Source organism: Myotis lucifugus, unplaced genomic scaffold (assembly GCF_000147115.1).
Source record: "Myotis lucifugus unplaced genomic scaffold, Myoluc2.0 scaffold_8, whole genome shotgun sequence".
NCBI classification, from domain to species: domain Eukaryota; kingdom Metazoa; phylum Chordata; class Mammalia; order Chiroptera; family Vespertilionidae; genus Myotis; species Myotis lucifugus.
Genome location: NW_005871056.1, coordinates 11,040,138 through 11,059,461, shown reverse-complemented (window position 1 = coordinate 11,059,461; position 19,324 = coordinate 11,040,138). Strand labels below are relative to the sequence as shown.

Here is a 19,324-nt window from a genome sequence, read left to right as displayed (position 1 = left end):
GTTTTTATTGATTTCAGAGAGAAAGGAAGAGAGAAAGAGAGAAACACTGATATGAGAGAGAAACATCGATGGCTGCCTCCTGCATGCTCCCTACTGGGGATTGAGCCTGCAACCCGGGCATGTGCCCTGACAGGGAATTGAACTGGCGACCTTTTGGTGCATGGGACGACACCCAGCCAACTGAGCCTCACCAGTCAGGGCTCAAAACTGACTTCGCTAAAGCACTGTGGGGGCCCCCACCCCTGGGTCAGACCACCACCCCTCCTTTCCTTTGGGGGAGTGGCTCCTCCCCCAGGCCAGCTGCCTGGTGTGGTGGGGGTGTCATGCTGCTCCTTCAGGACCCTGTGCTTGCCATGCCGACTGCTCCAGGGATGGGGGCCTGACACGAGCCGACTGTGCCAATACAGGCCCTTTCCAGGAAGACAGGCTTCCCACGGGGAGAGTCCGTTTCACAGGGAGTTAGGCAGCCTCCAGACCCCGGCCTCCCGCCCTCCGTGCCTTAAGCTGTTGTTTCGTCGGTCAGCTCTTGTCTGATCACACAGACACCTGGCAGATTAAAGGTAGCTGTTGGGGATCCAGAGGTGTCCAGTGAAGGTAAGCACGATGGGGCCAGAGCAGTGATGGCGAACCTATGACACGCGTGTCAGAGGTGACACGCGAACTCATTTTTTTGGTTGATTTTTCTTTATTAAATGGCATTTAAATATATAAAATAAATATTAAAAATATAAGTCTTTGTTTTCCTATGGTTGCAAACATCAAAAAATTTCTATATGTGACACGGCACCAGAGTTAAGTTAGGGTTTTTCAAAATGCTCACACGCCGAGCTCAAAAGGTTTGCCATCACTAGGCGAGAGTGTGGGCTCAACTCTGTCTCGACTGCTCTGGGCTCAGGTGTCCCACAAGTCACACCACGGACTGCACCAGAAAAGAGCGTGGGACCCAGGTGTGGCCCCACCATCGGCTTTTTACTACCGTCCTGGCTCCCGGGCCTGCCTTACCCTCAGGCTGAGCTGGCTGCCTCCTTGGGGGTCTGTAGTCACCTCTCCCGTGGGACTCCTCTTTTCCAGTGTCATCATAGCCTGTCCTCAGTCCCCTGCCCCACAGCTGTCCGTGGTTCTGAATGCAGGCAGGCACTGTGGGGCTGGGGGCTCACAGTGGCGAGGACCTGGGGTCAGGTGCTGGCTCTGCTCGTGCCTCGCTGCGCGTGACGGGCAAGCATTCCTGCTTGCTATGTGTCATTTCCTTCATCTGTACAATGGCCCCTAGTGCTGCCACCTGATTTCCCTGACTTCTTCCTCCCGGTAATCTACAGCTCTTCAATTCCCTCTCCTTCGCCCGCCTGCCAAGGAATAATGATTTGTTCTCACAGGCAATTCCCACAATTCCCTCAGTGCTCTTCAATCCACTAAGTTGCCTTAAATGCCCAATCTGTCTCTACCGTGCCCTGAATATAAAAATGACTGCGTGTAATTCTCAAGTACCAACCAGAACCACAACACCGGCGCCCACAGCTTTGTTATCTGCCTTCGGTTATTTGTTTTGAAAGGCCTGGGTGGCAATCGGGTTTACAGGTAAAATGTGAAAATCAAATCCCCATCTGTACATGCTGAGACACTTGGTTTTACACAGACGGGATGGAGCGGGGGAATCCACGGTTCCCACTGTGACCCACCCACTTTGGGCCACGACAGAAGACCAGCCTTTTCTTGTTACCCTCATTCCTCATCATTCCCTGTTCCTCACTCGTGTTGCCTCCTGGGGAGCCACTGTCAGAAGCTAGTCAGTGCTTTGGGTGCCAGTGATGAGAGCCAGGAAATCACAACAGGGGTGACTCCCGGGGTTGGGGGCTCAGCTCCTGCCCTAGGTGGTCCCCAAGCTCTTATCTCCTCTCTGCCCGACCCCCCCTCAGACATCTGCTACTGAGACCCACGTCCACAGGACCGCCAGAGTGCGGGGCAGAGCCCACCGCGGCCTGCGCCTGAGCCATGTGCAGCCTCTCGGGGGGCCACTGTCAACTGGCCTCAACCTAACGGGGTCCTTTGGGTTACATGATGGTCTCCAAATCAAACCAGACATCACAGAGATTCCAGGACAGGACCTCCCGCTCCCCAAATAACTGTGGAAAGAATGTCAGCCTCCTTAACCATCTCAGGGCCTAGATCCCCTCTGCCTCACCTTTGAGAGTCTCATAAAAGCTACTGATCCTCACCCGTGAAAAAGGACCATATATGCAAACTTTTGATTTTGATTTCTGGGGGTTCATGGGACCCTCAAACCACACGGGACAATATGGACATCTGTGGACTCAGGCTAAGGACCAAGCTCTCTGTGTGCACACCTGACTTTACCCTCTTATTCTGGATGCAGATTCTGCCCTCGTGGATTAAAAAAACTGTGGTATATATGTACCATATACATATATGGAATATTACTCAGCCATAAAAATATTAAATCTTACCATTTGTGACAGCGTGGATGGACCTAGAGGGCATTATGCTAAGTGAAATAAGTCAGCCAGAGAAAGACAAACACTGATTTCACTCATATGTGGAATCTAAAGAACAGAATAAACTGATGAAGAAAATAGAAGCAGATTCATAGATACAGAGAACTGGTGGTTGCCAGAGGGGAGGGGGGTTGGGGCACTGGGTGAAAGAGGTGAAGGGACTAAGAAGCACAAATGGGTCGTTACAAAACAGTCACGGGGAAGTAAGCAACGCAGGAAATACAGTTAATAAGCTATTACAATAACTATTACAATAGCTATTACAATAACTATGTACGGTGCCAGTTGGGGTACTGGAAATATCAAAAGAAACGCTACGTAAAGTATATGATTACCTAACCACTAAGCTGTACACCAGAAACCAATAGAAAATGAAATGTAAAAAAATAAAAGAGTCTGCCCTCAAGCCCTCATTCCTGATCAGCTTCACACACTGCCCCGTCCAAACCCTTCCCCCAAGGGGGGATAAAGGGGGGGAAAGGGGGGACTGCTGTCAAGACCACAGGGGTTCACTCTGATGACCGCTTGCTGCACTCGACACGGACTTTCTCTCTCTCTCTCTCTGTTAAAAATGCCATCAGCTTGGAACAGGAGCTCTATGGCCAAGACAGCAGGGAGTGGGGTCCCGAGCTGGTCAGCGTGCGCAGTGACGCAGCTCCACCTGGGCGGCTCCCCGTGTGCCTGGCTCGCCCCCTCGGGGGTTACCGCCATGTAAACACGTCTGGAGCGTTCTCTCCTAAGCTGGCTCTCTTCATACGGCCTGGCGATCCGCAAACACTCCCCTTTCACTGACACTCTCTAGTGGTATTAGTTTATCTCCTCTAGATGGGAGATTCCTTCTTCTCAATGCTGCTGCCCACACGTGCACACACAACACACACGGGTATTCCCATGTAAAAGTTAATATTTTATGACAAGCTTCCAAGTCGATGGAGACAGGTCTATGTAATCGCAGAGTAAAGGATGCAGGAGTGTTTACTATTGGACACTGGTTGCCTTCCCCCTTCTTCCTGTTATAAGCAAGGCCGCAATGAACACCTGTTCTTAGCAGAAATTCTCTAAGATCAGAAACAAGAAAGAAAGAAACGAAAGAAAAGGAAAGAAAGAAAGAAAGAAAGAAAGAAAGAAAGAAAGAAAGAAAGAAAGAAAGAAAGAAAGAAAGAAAGAAAGGGTGAGAATTGGAGGAAGGAGGGAGGGAGGGAGGGAGGGAGGCCACCTAGGAAGAAAACGAGCAATGACCCACAAACATGTGTCCGAAGGCCCTGCTACATGATGTTCCCGCCCCCTCCAGTGTAAGTACATGAGCTTGAAATGTTGTGATGAAAGTTGACTCGTCAGAATTAATTTTGTCGCTAATCTACAGAATTTTCTTCACCCACAGACACTTAACTCTACGTGGTAGCTGCACATGAAGCATTCAGAGGAAACTCAGAAATTAGTCGGAAAATAAACCTCCAAGAAAAGGATCAAAGTTAATTTTAAAAATACTAAATAAAACATGTTAGTGATGATGATGCTATGGGGATATGACAGAACTCTTCAGTTAAAAATGCAAGTCCTCATTATTAATTCCCCATTCTATTCAACTCGAACTCACCAAAATAAAAACCTGGGAAGCACCTTATTAGAGCTTTGAAAATAGAGGAGACAGAACATGTCACTCTTGGTGTTCTGAGGGTTGCATCCCCAAACCTTTGCCACCAAAACGTAGCAATATTCATGAATCCCCAAGTTTGCACATACCCCTGGGGCATGTTTTTCTGCATAAAATATACACCTGACACAGAGGAACCCCCGGCTGGACGGCGGGACCCGGCCTGGTCAGCAACTGAGCTCAATCTCGGCTATTGTCGCCGGAATTGGTGCCTCCACCACAGGCCTCGGACCTTCAGGGACGCCCACAAGTAGTTGGAGCTGCAAACGCTAAGGAGAGCGACCTTACAGAGCAACGGAGGCTGAAGCAGCCAGGGTCTGAAGGACCAGGCAAGGCACGTGTCACACACCCCGGCTTTCCTATTCAGAGACAATTTTCTACTAATTTCTACGCTGTTCTACCAAGCAGGGTGGTTCTCCTCCCGAGCATATGGCAGATGCAAAGCAGCCTAAGGCGGGGATGTGGGGGCTGGAAGACACAGGAAAATGATGGCTCTGCAGGGAAGAAAGGTGCTGGGGGACTACAGAACACACACACATAGCCCACATGCACACACCCCACACACCCCACATGCACACACACAAACCACATGCACACACCCCCACGTGCACACACACACCACAAACATACACACACCACACATGCACACACACCCCCACATGCACACACACACCATATGCGCACACACACACCATATGCACACTCACACACCACATGCACACACATACCACATGCACACACACCACATGCACACACACCACATACACACTCCACATGCACAAACACAACTCAGGCTCACCACACACACATCATTCACACTTACCACACATACACCACCCCAACACACATACCACCCACTCCCACACCACCACACATCACACACACACATATACACATACACACATACAACTGAGACCACACACACATCATTCACACACTCACATCCCACATACACCACCCCCACACACAGAGCTGGGTAAGCTGGGCTCCTCAGCTGCCCACCTGAGAACGTGGGGCAGTTACCTGCCTTCCTTGGCTCAGGGCCCCACCCCTCTGCTGCTGTTCTGTCTCCTTCACAGCCTCTCTGCCTCCATCTGCCCAGATTTCCTCTTTTCCCTCGATCTGCACCACCAGGCACAAACCCCGGAGCTGAGCTGACGAGGTTGGGAGGGTGGGAATGTGGAGAAAGAGAGAGCTCGCATTCCCGAAGGGGCGGCCCCACCCAGCTGCTCAGGGACTGTGGGTCTTGGCTAGCTGGGCAGTCTGGTTTTTAAAGGAGGGGTTGGAGGTTTATGTGAAATTGCCTAGTTTTAAAACGTTGGTAAATAAATTTTAAAATGTGAAAACATGGTTGAGCCAAACAAAAACAAACCTACAGGCTGTCGGTCTGGAGTGGCTTCCACATGCTCCTGGGAGACCTGGTCTCCCCAAGAGGATACCAAATCCCCAAACAGGGGCTCCTGGGCTCAGCCCCTAAAATCACCCGCTGGCAGGACACCACACCATTCACACCCCACCCACGTGGGCCTTCAGCACCTCCAGTGCCCCAGCTCTTCCTCCTGCTCTGCCCCAGCTCCTCCAGTTGTCGGGACCTTGTCCTGCCTCTCCTCTTGCTCCGAGTGCTCTCCCTGGGCCTCCTCGCCCAGCCCCAGAGAGCCATCAGCCCTGCATGGCTGACCTCCTCGCCTATGTCCTGGGCGTTTCCTTCAGCCTTCAGCACATGTATCCCATGTGGACATGAGACGTTTATGTGAGCGAATGCGTGAATGCATGGGTGAAGGAAGCATCTACTGAACACCCGAGCCAAACGCCTACGTGCCCCTGGGTTGCCTCGAGCATTGCCCACCCACCAGCCTCTGAACAGGTAGCACCTGTTCACTAGACTCACCCCGGGGGCCTGTTATGAATGCAGATTCTGGGTCCCACTCATACCAAGACTGCGAGTCGGCAGCGAGGGGTCCAGAAGGTGCTCTCTCTTTTTGCTTTTGGAACATGCATTCTAACAAGCTCCTGGGCTGTTCTGATCAGGTGCTCAGATTACACGTTGGCAAACGCTATACCGAACTGGGGTCTTTCCAAGATACAAATCTGATGGTGTCTTCCCTGCTTCAGTGGCTCCCCACACCTGCAAGATATAATGTGATGGTGGCAGTGCCCTGGCCTGTGTCCACTTTCATAGCCACACACAGGTAACGAGCCTCAGCTTCTCTTGCTCTGCCTTTGCATTCCCATCTCCATCAGCCAGGAATGCCCATCCCAGCTTCCTCCTTGGCCAACTCCTACTCATCTCTCAAGGATGAAGCTCAGATGAACCCCTTCTGAGAGTCTTCTCTGACCTCCAAGGTCAGTTTCTTGTCCTCTACCCTCCCATATCACCCTGACATAAATTCTCTATTTCATTTTATTTAACAAACACGCACACAGTGATTACTGTGCCAGGCACTATTCTAAGTGTTGTATGAATATCAGTTTACTTAATCCTTTGCCGGCCTTATGAAATAGGAACTCTCATTATCCCCATTTTACAGATGAGGAAACTGAGGCACAGAGAAGGGAAATAATGTGCCACACAGCTGGCAAGTGGAGGACAGGGATTCGATCGAGGCAGTCTGGCTCCAGAGTCCATGTTCTTTCTCATGCTGCCGCCTCTGACGGGTCCTAGCACATTGCACACTGTGTCCCAGGCACCTGCTCCTGACTCTCCACTAGACAGAGAGCTTCTGCAGCCGGGGAGAGATTAACCTCCCAGCCCAGGGCCTCGCAAACTGCAAACTCAGGGAAGCTCCGCTGAAGGACAGAGCTGTGCATGCTCATGACCCGGGATCGACAAGGAACACACAAGTCGCAAAACCTGAGTCTGAAGTGACTTCAAATGGGATCAGGTGCAATGAGCTGCCTAATAGTCTACTCTTCAGAGTGGCGCTCCAGAGGCGGCATACCACCCGCTCCACCTCCACGGACGCTTGACTGAAATGTGTCTCCATGGCCACGCAGAACAGGCCCGACTCCTCCTGCAGAAAGGGCTCTTCCCTACTGCACACAACCCTGGCTTTCACTTCTGCAGGGCAATTACCTGGGGATCGGATTCTCCCTTGGAACCTGCTCTGGTCAATTGGGCTGAGGAAGGTGACCCCAGATATAGGTGCCATGTGCCAATTTAGATTAACTCCTACCACAGCCAATGAACTCTGATAAAAAACAAAGTAAAGTATGATGTATTACACACACACACACACACACACATGCACATGCACACGCACGCACGCACACACACTAAAGTAACATAAGCCTCTGCAGCCTCTGAAGCAGCAAGAGCCCTGGTTTCTGAGGACGGTGGGACTCTGTACTGTTGCTGAAAAGGTTTATGCTGATTAGGCTTCCGGAGCCAAGGGGTTTCCCACAAGCTCCCTGTTCTCACACCAACACTGCAAAGCAACAACCATGATCAACTCCATTTTACAGGAGAAACAGAGGCTCCAGGAGGTCAAGCTTGCCCAAGGGCACACGCTGCTAAGAGGCAGAGCATCCTTCAAACCCAGGGTGCTGACTCCAGAGCCTGCCTGCTCCTGTGCCACTGTCATTGGGGGAATGCGGGTTGGAACAGTGACATGAGCATGAAACGAGCGCCCAGGAAAGGCTGCTCAAAGCAGGAAAATGGACGATTACACATGAGCAGAAAAACAATGATCGTTCACGAGTCCTCACAGCCTGGTGGCCTTTCCCTGTTGTGCTCAAGGAGTCCCTCAATCTGCGGTGTTACTTTCCCCCCTTGTGCTCATTTTAACCGGAATAATAAAGATATTCATGCCTAGCTGCTCCCTTCTACAGTTTAAAAATCAGGAATTTTGGAATGTCCCTATTTCAAAACTCAAAAACATCAAGGACTTGAAAATACAAAATGAATGATTTTCATTAAAGGCTATTAGCATATAGCAAGATATTAGTACCACTTAAACATATTTTGAGAAACTATGAACTGCATCTTAACCTTTTTATATCCTTTCTCTACCACCTCTACTCCTGACATTTAGAGAAATGCCCAACACACATAAGCCCTTAATAAATATATGTGGGTTCATGGACACACTTTTTGTATCAAGGGAGAGAAAAATGCTTATTTGAAAAACCCGATTTTTAAAACTGAAACCTATGTCATAACTTTCTCATGTTCAAAACATCAGAAAAAGAAAATTACCAACAGGACAAGAGAAAATACACAATCATTTGCAGAAGTAAAACTGTACTGTTTACTTAAAGCATGAGAAAACCAAGTTATATCTGATTGCCTCAACCATATCCCTTAAAATAATTGTAAGTGCTAATTTGATATTCAAAAATTAGTCAAAAGAAATGGTGAAGAAAAAGTCCCTGTATTTCAGGGTAGGAATAAAAACGTAAGTGGAACTCAAGCATCTATCTTCGTTTCATAAATTAGTGAAGTTTCTAACACCATAAAAATTAGCAACCAACCAAGCAATTAAATAAAGCAATTACACTCCATTGCCACAGACATGGGTAAATGCCAAAATTACATGTTACCTAGAAGCAGAAGAGCAGCCAGAGCATCCATATCTCAATAGCTTTCCGAACGGCAACGCATCCAAGAAGGAGAGAGCTCAGACCCAAGCAGGCTAATTTACCCTGAAAAATTTTCCTTTCAGAAAGTATGGCTGAAAATTGGCTCTCCTCAAACAGAAGGGACTTTCACAAGAGTTATATAAGCAAAACACACAGGCCAATTCAGTGACGTGGGCACCACCTCATGCAAAAGCAACGCAGCCAACACAAGTAACCCCCATTCACGTCCCAGCTCCCGGCAGCTTTTCAGAATAAAAATCCAGGCCGATTGGAACTTCCCATCTCTGCAACCCAAGGATGGAAAATTTTTAATGAAAAGTTACACACAATTAAACAACCGAGAGTCCTAGCACACTTTTTGGAAAGGATTCCTACTTTACGGCTCGTTAACCATCTGGAGTATCTTTAAACTTCCTCCGTGCGCCTCATCTTGAAGGCTTTTCCTATTCTGGATGGATAAATGAGTCCTTTAAATTCTTTCTACGGTTAGAGACAGGCTGTCCTATGCACCAGATGGGTGCATGGAGTCGGCCACAAACTGGAGGTGAATCAGGGAAACTTGCTCAAAGCCTCCTCTCTTCAAACCACTTTTTCCAAATGCCAATCTTTCCCACGTTCGTGGAACACCCCACTCGCCAAGCCATCTGCTCGTTTTCCATCATTCAAACTGCGGCAGAAATGCCACCTCCTCACAGAGCCTTCCTCGGCGGTGATGGGTGCCAACCACTTGTCTCCTGCCCATGAGGGTGAGGAGGTAAATGGAGGGAAGGCAGGTGACAGCAGGAACACCATTCCCAGCATGGCGCAGATGGGGAGGGGGAAGCAGGGTCAGCCTGCTTTTCAGAGCAGCCGGAGATTCATTCATTCACCTAACAAACAGCATGAAACACCTACTGTGTGGTGGGCAGTGCAGTTCCTCGGGTACCGAGGGAAACAAGGTGTGGACCCCTCTCTCAGAGAGCAGACAGTCGTGTAGGAGGAAAAGATACAGGAACTGAAAATGATGATAGCGCACGGTTAGTGCAAGAAGGAAACAGAGTCAGGACGATGTACATCAAAGAAGCACCAGACTCAGCTGGGGGCCCTGGAAGGTTCCTGGAGGCGAAAAGGGCTGAGTGAAGGGGGAGGTGGGGAGGTATGGAGGTGAGGAGGAGAGCACTCCAGGCAGAGGGGCCGGCGGGATCTGGGCACAGAACAGGCTGGATATGGAGAGAATGCCAAGCAACTGGGCAAGGCTGTGTCATCAAGTCCAAGGTGAGAGAGGCCACAGGATGGCGAAGGGCCTCCGAGACCACGGGCCATCGGTGAAAGGTTACAACCAAGGGTTGTAGGGCCGGATCTGTGTTTGAGGACGGTGCACGGATCTGGGCCCAGCCTGTCCCAGTGAAGGACCAAGTGCTGGGCAGGGAGATCTGGGGCCTGGCTTCACCGGCCGAGCTCTCGCCTCGCCACACGCAATTTCCCTGCTGCCCAGGGGGCTGAGTTTCATACCTAATGCCCCCACCGTCCCCAACAACTCCCACCCACTGCCCACTGAACATAAAATAGACACCAACCCGCCAAGAACCAGCCAGAAGGTCAAATACCTCAGCTCGGAGTGGCTTGGCATGACGAGAAAACAAGCTGGGCCACTCGGCGTCTCTGGGAAGCTAAGAATCCGGGAATAACCAGGCAGTTTAGGAATCTGTGCAGAAGCCAAAAATGGGCCACAAGGCCTAGTGAGCGCTCTTGTCCCTCGGCCAAGAAAGATGCCGGAACAATTCAGGGGTTTAGGATTCCTGCTCCCTGCCATCCGCCATTAGCACCAGTAATAAAAAGACTCAGTTGTTTTCAACCCCAATGTCCACTTGGACGACAGGGGCTTTGGGCCCACTTGCTCGCCTGGAGGGCCCTGTGTTTCAGAGTGAGCGCCCCCACCCCCTCCAGGATACTCACAGAACTGCAGGCTGAGGCTCAGGAGGGCCAGCAGCGCAGCGAGCGCCAGCAGCAGCAAGAAGCGATTGCGGAAAAGCATTATTATTTGTTCTGTCTCCTCCTCATGGTTTCACCTCAAATCGGGAACATGCCCTGTGAATAAAGCAGAGGCAATAAGCATGTGTTCTGAGCTGGAGTTTGGCAACTGATGAAAATAATCCAATTAGTCCAGGCCTCCGGCAGGCAGACGTGAGTCCTAGCTGGAGAACAATGGGGAGCTTCGGGTTCCGTCTCTGCCCCCAAATGAGGCCGCCAAGAATGGGTCTGTCAGATTAATAAGAGGAAACCAGTTCGTGAATGGTTCGTTTATCTGATATCAACCGGGAATGAGATACTTTACAGGGTGACCTTTCCAAAGAAAAAGGTAAAGGAAGTTTATTGAGCACTTATTAGTACAGTGTGCCAGACAGCGAAGTGTTTCCGGGACCAGCTCATGCTCACCCCATTCTGACCCCCAACTACTGTCTGTGTGTGTCTGTCTGTCTGTCTGTCTCTTTCTCTCTCTTAACTACCCTAGCTCCCAGTCTTATGTTCTTTTTTAAAATATATTTTTATTGATTTCAGAGAGGAAGGGAGAGGGAGAAATAGATACATCAATGATGAGAGAGAATCATTGATTGGCTGCCTCCTGCACACCCCCTACAGGGGATTGAGCCCACAACTCAGGCATATACCCTTGACTGGAATCGAACCCGGGACCCTTCAGTTCCCAGGCTAACGCTCTATCCACTGAGCCAAACCAGCTAGGGCTGCCTCTTTTTTTTGATGAACGTTTTGCTAAGATGACTCTGGTCTTCTTTATTTTTAACATTAACCTGAATGCCAATCACTGAGATGTATGCCACAGTAATGTCTTTAGGGGCAGGTGGGGTGTACCTGAGGACTTGTTTTATAGAAATAAGCAGCCCTTTCTGCTAATTAGAGACCTTCCCCCCCACTTGACCATTGAGCTATTTCAGCTGCATCTACAGGTCTTCCTGCAGCCCCACCCACCTCAGAGCTGTGCACAAGGGCTCTAAAAAGATGTTGCAGAAGGCCCTACATGACCCTGCTGTGAAGGAAAGAAAAAGTGAATGTTCCCTATAGGTTTTTCCCCATCACTCTTAGATACCAAGTTTATTTCCTGGTCTCATTTGCATTTGAAGTAGAACTTGAAAAATCACACTTTTCAGAAAAGGGTCTTCAACTAGAATAAAATTAAAAGTCATTTCCAGCTGGATTTTATCAGCAGAATCTTTTCCACCTTCAAACACAACCTCTTTCAGAGCCCAGACAGACATGATCAGATACAAGCTCACCTGCTGACGTGGTGAGTGTGGCACCGCTTTGTGAATATACGAAAAACCACTAAATTGCACACTAAGTGACTTGTACGCTATGTGGATTCTAGCTCAATAAAGTTTTTTTTTTAATTTTGTTTTGTTTTTAAAGCCTATTTGCAGGGCATGAAACAGCAGCCAGAGCCCTGGAATCCCCTGGTCCCCATCCCCAACCCCACCAGGGCCCTGCAAAGGAGTCTAAGAACCACTCCTGTCAGGTTTATGTCAGAGAACATTTGCTAAAAGATTGACGTAAATACACATGTACCTAGCAACGGGGTCTGGACATCTGGCAACCAGCATTTCTGTTAACAAATAGATCCCAACTTTACACCTTCAAAGGAACACTGCTGCCGGCCCTTTCGTTACTGTCCCCCACTAAGGGCCAGAGCCTCGTGTGCCAGACATCTGCACCTCTTCCTGGGACTCCCCCCTCCTTGCCCGGTGGTGTCTCTTGCTTCGGCACCTCAGAGAGCAGACCTGCCTCTTAGTGGCTCTGACTTGGGCGTGGGAGGTCAGGGCCTTCCTTCTGGTGCTGGGCCACGTCTGGCCCTCAACCACTTCCTGCCTCCAGTCACTCGGGGGATTTTTTCATCACACTTACTGGCAGCTGCGGCTACTAGAACTCGGAAGCCTGCGCCCTTTGGTTTTAGCAGACACGGCCTTTGCATACGAGGATGAACCGCAAGATGGTCAGAGTTGTCTTCACGTGGGCATTAGGTGGAAACAGTGCTACTTGCTGAGGAACATCCCAGGCTGATAGCACGGTGGATTCGTTGCCGTGATGACCCCCAATTTGTTCGTGCCTTTCTGGATCAATGGCCTTGTGTAGTCTCCTCCCACATGGACTCTAAGCCTTGGCCAATGGGACAACAGCTAGTGAGCGACAAGCAGAGGCTTGGAAAGTCCTAATGTATTGGGGCTTGTCCTCCTTTGCTGCTTTTGAACTCTAAGACCACCATGTGAAGATACCGGACTAGCAGCTGGCGGATGACAGACCAGGTGCAGGCAGGGCTGCAAACAACCAGCCTGCCAATGCCCACACACGTGAGCGAGGCCATCCCGGATCATCCAGCCCAGCCACGCCACCAGCAGATGGTTATCAGGAGGGTCAGCCCAGACTAAAAGAACCATGTGGCCAACCCACTCAGCACAAGCAAATATAATGGTTGCTGTTTTAAGCCACTACATTCTGGGAGCTTGATATAAAACAAAGAAACTGATACAATAAAGAGGAAATGCCTAGCGCCTTTACTAGGAATTTCTTCTTTTCTTTTTTTTAAAAATTGATTTCAGAGAGGAAGGGAGAGGGAGAGAGAGAGATAGAAACATCAATGATGAGAGAGAATCATTAATTGGCTGCCTTCTGCACACTCCCTACTGGGAATCGAGCCTGCAATCCAGGCATGTGCCCTTGATTGGAATCAAACCCGGGACCCCTCAGTCCAGAGGCCGACGCTCTATCCACTGAGCCAAACCAGCTAGGGCACTAGGAATTTCTAAGCCAGGGTCTAGTCCCCACATCCTCATCTGCAGGCGTCATTTGCAAAGCTCCATCTTGTCTGCATTCTTCAATACACTGAGCGCTCTTTGGGGGGGAAAAAAAGGGCTATATTTAGTTCTAGACTTAAAATACTGAGGACGTGCTGGGTTAACCAGATGGCTGGGATCACGTGACTGCCTCACTGCTTTTAGTTTTCAGGCTACTGACATCTCTGCGTAGCTGATGCTGTGCACTTGATGACACAGGCCTCGATCTGGGAGCACCCCCCTCCCCTCGACACCGTCTGGGTTTCTGTGCCCCACTCCCCTTCTGACTCTCCCTTGGCAGCTGCCAAATGCCGGGTAATGGTCAGAGTCTCGCTGCCTCCGCTTGTGCGAGGGACCAGCGTGGTGTGATAAACACAGCCCTGGGAGTGATGAATACAGGCTTTACTCTGGAGCCTAGTTCCTTAGGTAACTAGGAGAGGAAGGCCATGCTTTGTTCTTAATTTTTAAAAAATGACTATAATGATGACATAATCCAAAGTTCACACGGACTGGAAGATATTTGTGTTTGCAGCTGGAACTAGGATGCCATCCAGTGTGTGTGTGTGTGTGTATGTGTGTGTGTGTGTGTGCGCACTCTACCCTTGTTCACGCCGTTCTGCCCTGGGGTGTGTCTTCACGGGGAACAATTCCTTGGTGAAAGAGACTGTCAGGAGCCCTTGACATGGCGGGAAGGGGACTGGCAGATCTGTGACCATTCCCGGCTCGGCCACTGGGTTTCTGGGTGCCCTCCTCACAATGGACTGACTTCACTTCTCAGGCTCTAGGACAGGGGAGAGCAAACTTTTTGACTCGAGGGCCACAATGGGTTCTTAAACTGGACCAGAGGGCCGGAACAAAAGCATGGATGGAGTGTTTGTGTGAACTAATATAAATTCAAAGTAAACATCATTACATTTAAAAGGGTACGGTCTTTTTTTTTTTTTTTTTAGTTTTATTCATTTCAAACGGGCCGGATCCGGCCCGCAGGCTGTAGTTTGCCCACGGCTGCTCTAGGATCTGCTCTTAAAAAAGAAGCGGGTTAAGGGCATAAAGAAGCAGGAGGGTGGTGAGGAGCAGCTGTCGTCACTCGCAGAACCGCGGCACGGAGTCGCTGTGCTGTGCTGGACTCCCCGGCGCTGGAGGAATCACAGGGACCCAGGGACTCGGTACCATCATCAACACACAGAGATCGGCCCTTTCCCCTGAGCTGCTGCTTCTGTCCCAGGCCGTTCCTCTTCCAAACCCTGGCCACTGGCCACTTCCCTGCTCCCCGGCCCAGCCCCAACGGTCAGGGCAGGCAGCCACGTTTGCAGCCGGTTCCTGGCAAGCCTTCCCCGGGTCTGACTCAGCTGTGACCCGGGGAAGCCCTGACCTTGCCGCAGGTCCTCCCGCCTGGAACATCCATGTCAACTTCTGTTGGGCCCCATCCTAAGAAGGAGAGATTACCGATTAAAACCCTAACTCCTGTAAATGGTGTACAGAATTTAGGGCTTTAAATATGACCATAACTGCTTGGAAGAAAAATGTACATTCAATGATCTCTCATTTGTGTCATTAAAATGCCATTACCAAGATAGAAAGGTGGTACTAAAGAAAATGCTTTAGATGTATTATGTACTTTTATTTTACTTCTTTTCTCTCCATCTCTGGCCCAAGCTCTGGCCCCACTCTCCATAGTCCCCTTTCTCTTTTTCCATCCCTAGCAAGGAGGCTCTGCAGCCATTCAGGAAGCCACACAATCTGTGGGTTCCTTCTGGCCATATTCCTTCCACGGGGGTCTGCATGCACACCCCTGGGACACTCTATCAGACCTGTCCAGTCACGCGAAGTGACAGCCACATCTCCGGGACCACAGCCTGCTCACGCGCAGCCCAGAGAATAAAGTCCCTGGGAAGATGCACTGCCCCCTCGGCAGGCAGAGACACGGGGATTGCCACCTCCCGCAGCATGGCTCCCTCATCTCCTAGTCCCAACACCTCTCAGGCCCCAGGGCCTTGCATGCAAAAGGTGCTCTAGACCCAATATGGCATCACGACCAAACCCTATTCCTATAAATACTTCCGTGGAAACAACTGTTTTGTGTCCAAGGCTGAACATACAACAGTGGCCAGTCATCCGATGTGGACTGGGCACAGCCTTAGTCCGATGTGCTAAGCCCACTTGGTAAAAATATCTTAAATCCAGAAATAAAATTGTTACTCCGAATTCCCGATGAAACGGCAACAATAAAACAGGCAACTGCAAAGCAACTTTACAACAGACTTGAACAGTAAAAGGAAATCTTTTAGAATATAATTTTGGAAAAAAAAAAAAAGTACTAGTTAATAGGCATTCCCCCATTATATTATGGTAAACAGAATTTCTGAATTAAGAGGAAAAAGGAACACCTCAACGGCATTTGTACAAGCTACCATTCCTGCCACCAGAGGTTTCCGCAGCCCACGCCCTGGCCTGGTTCTCACCGTGGAAGAGCTAGAAGGGCCACGCCCAGTGACTCTGGTCGCCAGGTCCCCTTGGATGTGGACAGGAGTCAGGGTCTGAACTATGACCATAACTGCTTGAAAGAAAAATGTGCATCCAATTATCTCCTCTCATCTGTGTCGTTAAAATACCATTACCACGATAGAAAGGTGGTATTAAAGAAAATGCTTTAGATGTATTATATACTTTTATTTTATATTTTTGGTCCCAATCATTTTGGCCTAAGTAAATGCAGTGTTATATAATTAAAAAAACACACACCAAACCCAAGTCTATAATTGTGAAATAAATATGAACTTAGCAAAGGTAAAGTCTATATCTTAGTAATCCTCCCCGTCCAAGGTCACCTCAAAGTAGGGTTTAACCACAAAAGCAAAGCTGCCTGGCTAAGAATAAACCAACTGTAAAGTCTGCTGAATGACAGATTCCAGAGCCTCATGGAAACCCCAGGCTGTGGGACAGGCACCAAGGAGGCCGTGGGCTTCCAGCAGTTCCTCACATTCCAGTTACTCAAATCCCAGCGAACTCGCAGGCTCCGTTCTAAAGGTTGAAAGCAATTTGTTCATCTAGTCAACCAGTCGATTCAAAAGAACGTATTTCCCAAGAGCCAGTATGTGTCGGGCAGCACCTGAAGTGCTGAGGACACGGGAGGAAGGACACTGAACACAGGCTCTGCCGTCTTAGAGGGCGCAGCTGAAATGTACGAAAGTATTTATGGTAAAAAGTACATGAGAGCTAGGAACGGCTTTAAAATATTGGGAGGGGGTTAGGGAGGAATTAATGAAACAAGATCGGCAAAATGTTGACAGCTGTTGACACTGGGTGAACATTGAAGGTGTGTTATAAGATCTGCTCTGCTTTTGTGTGCACTTGAAATTAAAAGGTTTTTTTAAAAAAAAGATGTAAAAAAAAAGGAAGCTCACAGACTGATCAGTGGAATAGCGAGTTACTATAAGTAGACCCTTAGGCCATATGAAACCAGGGGCAATGAGAGGCCGGATGGGGGAGGGGAGGAGGCCTACCCAGGCCCAGAGAGGGTGGTAGGCTTCCTCGAGGAGGCTCAGCCAGAGCTCATTCAGGCCCAATGCTCTCTGATCCTGCTTTTTTGGGCTCATTATGATCTGGCCACACCCCACAAATCCCACTCCTTGTCCCAGTCCTTCCCTTACCACACGGTTAGCGCATGGGCTCAGGGGTCAGCTGGCTAGGCCTAAAGCCATCTCCAACCCTTACTGAGCCACAGTTTTCCCATCTATAAAATGGGAACAAGCATAGAGTCCATCTCATAGGTTGCGTACGGGGAGGTTAACAGGTGTAAGGGACACAGCAGAGTACCTGGCTCCTAATAAGCGCTCGGAAATAGTTAGCACTGACTTTTCTTACGGCTTTACTGCCCACCACCCACGTGTGAAATACTCACCTTTCTTCCCCGGTTTTTACCCCCACTCGGAAATAGAATGCCCGTGGGACCATGACGGACAGTCAGATTCCGAGAGGTTCTAAACACCACTTGGTTCAAGTCCCCTGACTGAGCAGAAGAGAGGCCAGGACAGGTCAGAAGTAGCCCAAGGTTCCAGGTGGCGCAGGGAGCCTGGCTCTCATGGCTCAGACCCTCGCTGCACACCAGAGGGTGGCGCCCAGCACTCTGTCACCTTATTCCTCTTCGCTGTAGAGGGCACACTATTTACCAAAGTCTATTCTCTCCTTCTTCCTAAGAGAATCCTCCAGGCTTTAGCTGGACACAGGGCCACCCCACTAGAGATCCTATTCCCCAGACTCCCTTGCAACTAGTGAGAGGGTTAGCTTGACACCCAGGCAGACAGGGCAGGGGTCCAGTGGAAAACAAAGGCAGATGGAACCCAGGCAGGGGCAGACATGGCAGTTTGAGCAAGCCTAACCACAGAAACCAACCATGCAGGAATAACAAAATGTTTTCGGACGCAAAGCGGGAGGCATGTGAAACTAGGGAGGGACTGCAACAGTAAGGTGAACTGACGCGTAGAAACAGGGAAAGCTCAGGTCCGTTGCTGGGCAAGAACAATTAGGTCAGTGGTTCTCAACCTTCCTAATGCCGCGACCCTTTAATACAGTTCCTCATGTTGTGGTGACCCCCAACCATAAAATTATTTTCGTTGCTACTTCATAACTGTAATTTTGCTACTGTTATGAATCGTAATGCAAATATCTGGTCTGCAGGATGTATTTTCATTGTTACAAATTGAACATAATTAAAGCATAGTGATTAATCACAAAAACAATATGTAATTATATATGTGTTTTCCGATGGTCTTAGGCAACCCCTGTGAAAGGGGTCGCGACCCACAGGTTGAGAACCACTGAATTAAGGGCATCAATCAGGTGGCGACACAGGTAGATATAGAGCAGGCTTGTAGCAAATATACACCCCTAAACTACAAGGCTTCAAGGGGGGCCACCCATTATTTGGGCCCCCTCCTTGCGGGAAGTCTGAATCTGCTTGTAATGAATTTCCCACGCTTTTGCATAAATCTGCACATGGAGCTCATTCTTCTGCGTAGTGAGACAAGACCCAGGGGGCGTGGAACACCGAGGCTCATGGTTCCGGTTATCACTAGTTGTGTTAAATGACCAAGTCCTGGCCAATGAATAGTGACTGGAAGAGGAAGGTCAGAATCCCACTCTGACCCTCCTCTTCCCCTTCCCATCCTCTGAATCACTGGTGTGGGGCTGGGCCAGCTTTCTTGAAGCACATGGAAGACACCCTAATGGAGGACCCCGTGGTGCAGGCCACCCATTTCCTGGACTGCCTACTATCTCAGATTGTTTTGAGAGAGAACAACCCATCTCACAACCTTTTTAAGTTGTTATTTCAACTTCCATTATAGCAGCCAAACCAACACCCTCACCAGAACTGGCCTTCGCACCAGGAGCACTGGTCCCCTCCTGGGGCCCCTCCCGGGTAGTGATGAATAAAAGCATATACTGTACACAGTCACGATGAACTGCACTAGGCAGGGAGCTCTGGTCACTGACCAGGCTGGACGGCACTCTTAGGTGTGATATGAATGAGACTTGGTCATGGTAACCTTTGTTCTTTTGGGGTTTTATTTTTTGTTTTATCTTAATTCATGCATCTATGATGATGGCCTGGCTACAGGTAATAGGAAACACTAGCTAATGCAATGGGACTGGTCAACATTCTCACACCAGGAGCCACAGTATCAGCAAGAGCAGCTCTAGGATCAGGGAATTCAGCAGCTCAAAGGCATCATCAGGAAGCCAGGCTCCTTCCACTCTGG

The 19,324-nt window shown here is 49.5% G+C and overlaps 1 protein-coding gene across 1 annotated transcript in view; it reads right to left on the bottom strand.

Moving 5' to 3' along the window:
• The window catches only part of PXYLP1 (2-phosphoxylose phosphatase 1), a 66,437-nt gene that overhangs the window by 14,304 nt on the left and 32,809 nt on the right, over positions 1–19,324 (bottom strand). The window contains 1 exon segment of the mRNA XM_023749589.1: positions 10,678–10,809. Coding sequence (XP_023605357.1) covers positions 10,678–10,756 — 79 coding nt within the window. The 5' untranslated portion in view covers positions 10,757–10,809.